This window comes from Cydia fagiglandana, chromosome 15, assembly GCF_963556715.1.
Source record: "Cydia fagiglandana chromosome 15, ilCydFagi1.1, whole genome shotgun sequence".
Classification (NCBI taxonomy): Eukaryota; Metazoa; Arthropoda; class Insecta; order Lepidoptera; family Tortricidae; genus Cydia; species Cydia fagiglandana.
This window is the reverse complement of record NC_085946.1, coordinates 4774202-4784090: the sequence shown is the minus strand read 5'-3', so window position 1 is coordinate 4784090 and position 9889 is coordinate 4774202. Positions and strand designations below refer to the sequence as shown.

The 9889-nt window shown below is 44.5% G+C and overlaps 1 protein-coding gene across 1 annotated transcript; it reads right to left on the bottom strand.

Moving 5' to 3' along the window:
• Positions 1–1188: 1188 nt before the first annotated feature.
• LOC134671197 (interferon regulatory factor 2-binding protein-like A) lies at positions 1189–8539 on the bottom strand. Its single transcript, XM_063528986.1, has 4 exons — positions 7552–8539; positions 4454–4687; positions 3870–4111; positions 1189–3765 (listed from the first exon to the last, which is right to left on the bottom strand). Exons 1-4 carry the CDS (start codon positions 8219–8221, stop codon positions 3640–3642), a joined length of 1272 nt encoding a protein of 423 aa, XP_063385056.1. The 5' UTR covers positions 8222–8539; the 3' UTR covers positions 1189–3639.
• Positions 8540–9889: the final 1350 nt, after the last annotated feature.

Sequence of the window (9889 nt, the reverse complement as noted above, 5' to 3'; positions counted from 1 at the left end):
TTCTGCATGGTCATTAGTAAGTGGGGTGAAATAAAGGTGTTATACTTTGTTTTATGGAACTGCGATGTCCCTAAAGGCGGTGTGAGAACTCACATAAGTTGTTTGTTACATTTCCGATTACTCACGTATAATACAACCAATACAACAGATTGTTCAAATATCACAAAACTAGCATGCGAGTTCTAGCACAGTCTACCTAAAAGTTTAACACTAGTATCATTACACCTTATAAAACAAAGTCCCCCGCCGCGTCCGTTTGTCTGTATATTCGCGATAAACGCAACTGCTGAACGGATTTTCATTTTTTCACCATCATTAATTAGAGTGCCTCTTGAGGAAGGTTTAATTTGCGAAGCCGGGCGGGTCGCTAGTATTTTTGTCAGTTTTAGTCATCTTTGCATGATTTCACAATTCGAAAATTATTAAAATAATACTTTCTGCTTCCATAAAATAAATGGATGGTGTTAAGCAAAAATGTGTCAAGTAATATTTGCCACAATAAGTTTTTTCAAATTGTATCTTCTTCTTCTGGTGTTACATTAAATCACCAAAGTAATCGTACCCTTCGTAATAAATGGCGGTAACTATATAAGATATTATACCACATTTCTTTTTCCGGTAGTAGACAGTCTGTAGACAGGATTTATGTAGATACTTAACAAGAACATGAGTTTGCATTTGCACCATAATGTTTATCTCAGAACGACATAAAGCATTATCGTACACTTTACTAGCCAGAGCAAAGCTAAAATTGTATCGCGCTCTCCTTATACAAACTCATATTCTTTCCATTAACCCTTTACCAGGCTAAGGGATATATATTTCCCACATACGGCACTTCGAACATGTGTTCTTTTTCGATGCCTGACATTTAATTATCATTTTTGAAACGTCAGCCTGGGTAAAGGATTAAAAATCATGTGATTATCGCTATTGTCTAAGTTGATAGAATTAGATGCAGAAAATTCTGACGTAAGTATACAAAATATTAGAAAATTTTGTATGCCGTCATCCATAGGATCTTCTCAAGCATCAGTAGGTAAATCTTCGACTGTTGAAAGCATTTAGTAAAAGCTACAACAGTACTGTTGGTACTTAGTGTGAAGAAGTAAGTGTTTTTCTTAAAGTGTAGGAATGTTTATAGGTAATGGATAAGGATCAAAGGTTGTTTCAAATGAAAGTACAAAATACAAAATCACATCAATTGTATTTCACCAACATGTATATTAACATCTTAATCGAAGCATTCACTTGCTTACAGTAAGAAAGAGACGAGTCTCGAAAATTATATTCCCGTGTCAGAACGACATCTACGAACAAGCCTATGGGTACAGGCGGACTATGACCCACCAGTGTACTAAATGAGCGTTTCACAAGGTAGCAAAAAAAAACTTATTTTAAGACTAACAATAAAATACCTAGAAACACTCCCACAGGAACGCCAATAGTCTCAGAAATTTATAATTAGATAAAGATTATTGATAAGTTAAACTATTTATAAACGAATACAAATCAAAATGACAGTTTACAATGCTAATTATAATAAATCACTTAATGGGAAGACAGTATGACTTAAACAATGAATAATAATAATGAGAAAGGCGTTCTTTGGGAAGATGGGCATCCATTTAGTACACCACTGGACGAGAGAAGCACACTCGTGCTTACAATAACTTGCCTTCTGGCGAGAACTAATCAAACGCTGAGCCCGTGCGGACATTTTCCACTGATAATACTAGATTATTACCAATTTCGAATCTATCAGATACACGACGTTAAGCAGTTAATAAGGTCGTTTGACAACGCCGAGCCATATTAAAATACTATCACAATCAGTAAAAGTAAAACGTTAAATACCAAGCACACGTTGTCAAACCACGTCATTGAAAATATAAATATGCGGTAATATTAATGGGTGCAGTACCCGTACGATAATGCGTTCCAAAAATTAAGCTTCACAATACACAAACTGTTAACAAATGATAGATTAATAAAAGATTTCAGTCTGCTCCGGACGCGAGCGTCCCGTGACAAAGCAACCTTTAAAGAAAAATTAAACATCTAAAAGGCTGACAGTCCCTAGTAATACTGGATGGAAAGCCTTCAAGATCCTTCGCGGCTATTCCGTCTATCTACATTATATTTACAAGTATAAAGTATATACAACGTACGTATATGTACACAAATATGACTAAAATAAATAAATGACATATCAATTTAATTGAAATGTACTAAGACGAATGCAGCTTAAAGAGGTTCTGTCCTTCGCTTAAAAAAGTAACGCTGCATGAAATTTTAGCCTCTGCATCGGCACCAAATTGTAGTACCTAGGTCCCTTACGGCGTTACTTCTCTAAACCAAGTCTCGATCAAATCGCTAGAACCTATTCGAACTATTAAAATGCGTAAGATTGTATATTAATCGGCTGTCGTCTGATAGCCTTCGAAATTGACATACACTACGAACTGTTTAACATTATGACATACAATGATAATTACTTCACTTTATACAATTATAGCAGCGAGTTTTAAGAGTTCCTATAACGGCCGCGTGTTCGCGGTTCTGACAATTTGACATTTCACAAAATGACTAGGTACGCTCCCAACGTTGCCAAGCGATCCCGCAATACTGCGCCAGCGCGGCGCGCGCACCGCCGCATGTGCACAACGCGCGCGCCGCGCCGGCTCACCCCGAACGAGTAACTTATCCTTACAAAATAATCAACTCAAACACGAAAGCTCCGAGGAGCCAGAACGTCCAAAACTACAATTTTGAAAGATCATCCAATCGAAAAGAATGCTGCGACCGTGTCACGCAAACAACTGTAAATCCATTATCAGACCGAATTTTGTCATCGAATGCAAGACAGTAACGGAACTCGAGCCACTCTGAATAAATCGCCTCAAAGATAAAAGAAGGCTATATCGCATGTTCGCATGCGGTAAATACAAATATACAGGGAGCTAGGGGCTTACTGTACAGAGTGAGGAGTGGGGACAGGGCGAGCGGACTTCCGTCTCTCGGACTACCTTTACAATCTCTCTCGACTACATACAATATGTCATGATCGTATATCGCATAATACTCGTACAGTATAATAAGAATCATCACATTAATAAATGCCAAGTTCACTATGGTTCCGGACCTAAAGGTAACTAAGAAAATGGCATCCGAAGAAATCCTGCTCGGAGCGGCAGAAACCTCCGGTCTCGCGAGGCCGGCGCGAACGTGCGCCCGAGTCGCCCCGGAGACTAAACTTCCTCGAAAAATCCTTCAAACAGATATGTACTATATTCAGAATATTGCACCATCAACTCGTAGAATTAAAAATTACTTTAAAATCTACCAAAGCTCCTTCGAGTCGTACAAACTCTTAATAAATAAATAAAGAGAATACGGATCCAATACACTGAATACGGCCCACATCTTCGCCGCCGCGTCGAGCTTCCAAGCTTCGACAGCTCACGGTGAGCGAACTAAATTACAAAATTGACTATTTACAATGTTATGTACAACAGTGGTATCGTCGGGTGTGGCCTAGCCACTCTCCGCGGAGCCGGCAGGCCGGCCGCGTGCCGCGGAGCGCCCCCGCTACAGCGGGAGGGACAAGAGGTAGAGTCGGGGCGCCGCTACGCGGCCCTAGGTCTCCCTCTCTTTCTTCGGCTTAAACTCCTCGCCGAGGATCGTCGCTATCTCGCCCTGCATGAACGCCCACGGAACTGTCGAGTTTGCCAATGGGCACTTTTCTCCACTTGGACAGTATACCTGGAAACAAAGATAAAGCATTACAGAAAAGGTTCCCATTTATAAATCATAAGTGACATAAAATGTGCGGGACCACAAAGTTGCATTATTCGAGTGTAGCTCACCTCAGATCCTTGCTGTCGCTTGATGGAGTCCCGGGAGCAGGGGAAGCAGAACTTGTGGTGCGGCTGGCTGGGGCACTGCACGAAGTGTGTGTCCTCGAGGCGCTCCTGGCAGAGCGTGCACTTGAGGAGCGGGGCAGGCGCGGGAGCCGCCGCGTCCGCGCCCTCGCCCGCCTCCGTCGACGACACCGACGTCGTCGAGGACACGTGCCGCGAGCCCGACGACCGCCGCCCGCCGTTCGAGCCTGCCGGACCGGAGGAAAATGTTTAACTACCGGTACTTTAATACATTAGCTACTAGTAATGGGGCTACGATTGAGTCAGCAGACTGCGGGACGGTCGGGGCGCAAGCGGTCGTCGGGCGTCGGACGCCCGCCCGTGTCCGACCCGACATACGATTAGACAGTCAATTAAACGCTGTTCATATTAGAAAGCTTCTAAAACGAAACGCACGTGCGGAATGCAATCTTCAATCGTTTGGAGCAAATTTCAAATGTAATAATTGTAATAAAATTAATGGTATCTCAAGACAGTTTTTATGTGTACCACAGTTGGGGTTCGAAAGGTTTACATGTTTTTTGTCGTACCTGATGAGTTGGGTGAGTGTTGGCTGGAGCGGCTGGCGGAGCGCTGTGGAGGAGGCTGCGGGGGCGAGCCGCCGGCGGACCGCGGGGAGCCCGGGGGCAGCGTGTCGGCCACGGACATGAGCGCGGCCATGGGCGAGGGCCCGGCGCCGGCGCCCGTCACGGGCGGGGATCCCGCGGCGCGCCCGAGAGGAGAACCCGCCGAGCCGTTCGTTAGTGGAGCGCTGTTTCCGTACCCTGGATATCCGACAACATTAGTACGCGTTAAAACACATAATACGACAATAGCTACAGTAATTAAAAACAGATTTCGAAAGCTAGTTCCTGATGTTTCAGAAAGTCAAACCGGTTTTAAAGCTCGGCAGTCATAAATTAAGTAAATTTTACTAAGCCCATACACATTTAACTAGTGTAAAATGTTTAAGGATGGATGTTATGGATACATAGTTGATATCATGGGGACTATATATAAAGCAACTTGCTCGTCGCGCGGCCATGAACTGTAAAGTGCGCTCAATGACTCCAGAATTGTTGGAGGAACTTGTATTGAGGTTAGATGTTGGTGCGCTTTGTCCGAATCCCGTATCCAACGTCGGATGACACATCGACCGGCGTATAGTAAACATACGAATATAATGTCTTATAAATAGTATTGTATGTTAATACTGTTACGTCGCGATGTGTCACTGGGAAGCGGCGCTGGCGGGCCAACTGCGCCTGTAGGCGGGTAGGTAAGTAAGTACATAATATTGGACGCTGATAGTGGAACACGGCGCAGTGTCGCGGACGCGACGTTGCCAGAAGTCGCGATATGAGGCCCACATGTGTGCGCTGTACGCGGCGTTTATCCACGCTCCATGCGAACATGGCTATCGGAAACATGGTATCATTTTGACATTTAATAATTGTTGCTGTAACAGAGCTTGGACTACGTGACCAATATAAAAATACACAATCGTCGCGTACAATGCGCCTCGAACGTTTCAAGTTCAAGAACACGATAGAGTGAAAATATACCTATATCATCATTTTTAGTATCGTTATTGGTCGAAACTTATCATCAGAGAGTGCGATTACAAAACAAATTTTGATTTATTGAGCCGCGAAAAGTGCGTGAGCCTATGAGACTGATATGTGGCGCGGTGAAGGCCCGGCCCATATGGCGGAGTGACGTCACCGTGTGACCTTTTTGGCCGGCGGCGCGCACTAGCTCCACGGAATGTGGTCGAGCGGGTGCCAAGCGTAGGCAGGCGCTATATTTTTTCGCCCGACGGCCTACCTACATACGTACGCGAGCGAAAATGTCGTCACGCGACGTTGCCACGCCGCTGTACATGCATTCACGGCGCCGTTTACATTACGTGGGTGTTGGTACGTAGCGTGGTGTGCGAGAGGCCGGGGCGCGGGCTCGCTTTCGAGAACGCTCAACCAGTGGGACTGGTTTCGTATTTATGGACTGAGTTAATGCACCTACCTAGATACGAGTCCGCGGCTTGCGCAAACTGTCCGCCGCCCGCGCACGTTCAATCGCTATCGTTCGTGTTATCGCTCTACGCGTGACTTCTCTATTTTTATAATAATAACCTACATTGTTATTAGTAAACAACAGAATGCGTTGAGTTACATCATACACGCGTTACCTCGTACCTTACTTCGTTTAAAACGATGTGGATGAGTTTATCCCATTCCCTTCCATAAGAAAACGTATAGCAGATACGGTAGTAAAATATATTGCAATAAACAAGAGCTAGAAGCTCATCTTTTGGTTTTTTATAACCTAATGAATGGGTATGATCGAAAATAAACCACATGCTAATTATTTTGTATATAGCTCTTGACGATTTTTTCGAAGACTCATTCAAGAAATGTCCCTTAATTGACCACCATGCAAAATGAGAATAATTATGGCTATGGCTAGCTATGACGGTTAATACCTATAGAAAAGAAAATTAACTCCTTCTATCAGAAAGAGTAGCAAGCAAGTGGATATCCATGCTTATCCCTCGGGAAACAATCATTATTATTGAGTTTATGGTTTCCCTTAAAACAATACTGCTAAAATGATGATTGGTGAAAGAAGTACCCAATTTTTCATAAATACCTCCAAAAAAACAATTTAGAAGGAATGTTGGTATTTTCTTCATGTAAGTGTACATTCCAAGGGAGTTGAACGTTTGCTCCAAATTCGATTTGACGATGAATGATGTTTTCAGCACATTGACGAACGCAAAAACCATGGATGTTATAGTAGAAATAACAGAAACCACATATTTCATATTTCTACAGTAGCAATTGGCAGCAGGAGCTGGAAAACCGAAAACAGAAAAATTTTAATTGAATTTTTTGAAGGAGGATACAAGTGATGTATAATGTAACGTTGTCATCACAATTCCGGTCAAAGAAGTATACTAATATAAAGGCTTTAATGAAGATCCTCACGTGTTTTGTATGTTTTAGTCTAAATGCAGCTAATATATAAGTAATAATAAGCAGTTACTTAATTAACAGAAAATCTGACTGCTAATATCCCCTGATTCTAAAGCTTGGTCCACTTGCCTACTATGATTTTACTGTTTCGATTTTCGACATAATTTTAATGTGTATCTGGCGACAGTCGTCAGGTCAAATGTTTCTGAAAGGAGATTATGAAGAATTTTAACTGTATTGTGGTATTCCTTTGAACCAATTCAGGCTTCAATTGTAATCACAAGGACTCAACAAACCAGAGCAACCCACGAATCCCACGATGGAACTGGGAATAAACAACAAGGAAGAAAAATAAGTAGAGAATTCCATTGATTTTAGGTATCTAACTATCTAGTTAAGCTTATGATGTCTATCTAAGATTGTTTTTAATATGTTGTTATTTTGGAACGAGTCTTTCTTTACATAACAAATTGGCTTGAATAATAAAATGATGTGACGTGTGTCACGAGGTTCGTTAATGACTCGGTTAACGATTTGGCGACGATGAGTAAGAGCTGTGAGTGTTCAGTGTAACGATTAGTTTCACTTTCGTTATACATTAAACTGAGTTTCGAAATCTGTTTTAACCAAGGAAGTAACTGGGTATATTTTTTAAAATGATAAACGTGACTTACCGTTTGATTTGAATGATGAAGCATCAAAAGACGGTGTGCGGTGAGGGTGTTTTTCTTGTTTGAAAACGCGATCCGGGGCAAACGGAGCTGCGAGAGAGACCGCAGGTAAGGAATCGCCACGAGTTAGCGGCGGCCGAGCATGCTCCTCGAGCAGCCGCTTGGCGGGCTCGTGATGGTTCTGGTGGTCATCGTCATCCAACTGTCGCTTCAACGTAAGGCCAGGCGCTAGCCGTGCGCCACCGTGCGTCGGCAAGTGGTGTGCCGGCAAGTGCGCTAGCCTTCGACCTTCTAGCTCCTCACGGCGACCACCATATTCCGCCAGAAGACCAGCGCTAGCCGTCGGACGTGGGTGGTGTAGGGTAAATGCAGTCGTAGGCGCATGGTGAGCTGGCGGCGCTGGCTGTCCTCTAGCTGCCGTCTCGGCTCCATTTTGGTGGGCCTCCAGAGGTGCCCGATGGGCACCCTTGGCATGTGTCGGGCCGCGACCCTCCTGGAAGCCATGGGCGCGCTTCAACTGCCGCGTTGACTCCAGGACCACCTCGATCCTGTCCGCGCCCTCGTAGTTGACGCACCCTCGGCAGACCGCCTCCGAGAACTCGTGCAACATTGCCCACGGCATGCGGGGCAAGTCGCACAAGTAGCAGTGCTGCCTTTTCTGCATAACCGACATCTCGCCGCCGGGTGTCGAGCGGAGCGCGAGAGATCGGTTTTCTTCGTTTCTCTTGTAAATTGTCACAGATTTATTGAACCGATAAGAAAAAACACTGTCACCATGTTACACGGGCACATAGAATTCACATTAGTTTCCACGGATGCCGGGTGTCGTGTGTGTCAGCGCAGGAAAGGCACTCGCTCCGTGAGCGGGTCGAGGAGAGACTGAGCCGGGGTCGCGGCGTCGCGCGGGAGCGTGGGGGGCGGCCGGCGGGGCGCGGGGCCGGGCGGCCATTATCGAGCGGTGACGTCAGCGCGCGCAGCACGACGACGCGGCGAGGACGAGCCGTTAGCCGCGACGCGGATGTGCCCGCCACGCAGCCCGCCGCAGCCCGCAGCGCTCGACCCGACCCCACACAACACAACAACCTTATCGTACGATAATGAGACCGTTGGATGCACTACACTGCGATCACTGCCGAGCCAGATGCAACGCATGCAAAAATTATGCAGTTTGTTATGACAGTAATTATTATAATATGTATGCCGAGCATCTGCGATTCAATAGATGACCCGTATCCCGTATCCTATGCGAATAAATTTGGTCGCTAGTTAATTCTAATGACAAGGCATTATACGATTAAGACACATTTGGAGTAGAGTCGAGTAGAATGAAAATAAAGAGCGCTGCAAATTTTGAAAACAAAAGGTTGACTGAGTAAAAAACCAATGAACAGGTTGAAAATTCATCCTTTGTCCATAGAAGCTCGACAAGCTTTGTTATAACTCCAACTAGTGCTTTATTATAATTTATACAGAGCAAGGAAGTCAAATTATGAAATACGGATCTGTCAAAATTCTTGGATTCTAAGAAATTTGTGCATTGCTGAATTGCAAAGCTAACCTACCACATCCTATTCCAAAACTAATAGGTACTGTAGTTGAATTTGGGTGTATAATGAATAATGAATCGAATAAAGGAAAGTAGAGTTGAATCACTATTACATTCCCCAATACCCAACCGATAACCGGAGTAGGTATAACAACTTATACTTAATAACAAGTAATGCAACCAGTTCTGTACTGAAGGAACAAGGTGAGGGAGAAATTTCCTCCAAGATTACATCAGTAAATGGGTAGGTGCGAACCGCAGTAAGGTGAATCACGCTCTAAAGCCGCATTCCGTCGGGCCTTCGATTCCGCTAAGTAAGTCTATATTCAACGAAAGTAAACAGCTGCTGTTGTAGAATAACAATTAGTGTTAACGCGTATTATACTCGACGAGCTCGACGCATTAAATTTCAATCTATTCTCGGTCGGTTTCCTTTCGAACGGCTGCATACTACTTATTATTACTAAGAACCACGAACGGAACTGGCTGGAAGACGGGAACGGGGTACGCCGGGGCAGAAGCTGGGGGCCGGGGGACGCGACCGGTGTGGCGGCCATCTTGAGACGTGACGTCACGTGACGAGTCAGCCGAGCGTGCGGCGTGGCAACGTTGCATCGCTCATCGCCCGCTCTCTCGCTATGTTGCCGTTCTATTGTGCTATAGTAATAACGCAGCGAAGCAGCTTATCGCTTTTTTGTATGCCACTGAGGATCTGAGAAAAAACAGTTATGCGGCCAGGTAAACGCGGTTGACGAATGGATGATACACTCGAATTTCGGCCAGATAAATCTCATC

Excerpts from the sequence above, each read along its gene's own strand:
- LOC134671197 (XM_063528986.1), bottom strand. The coding sequence starts at position 8,221 with ATGTCGGTTATGCAGAAAAGGCAGCACTGCTACTTGTGCGACTTGCCC. Across the intron at positions 4,688-7,551 it reads TTCATCATTCAAATCAAACG|GGTACGGAAACAGCGCTCCA; the intron begins GTAAGTCACGTT and ends TCGGATATCCAG. Across the intron at positions 3,766-3,869 it reads AGCGACAGCAAGGATCTGAG|GTATACTGTCCAAGTGGAGA; the intron begins GTGAGCTACACT and ends CTTTGTTTCCAG.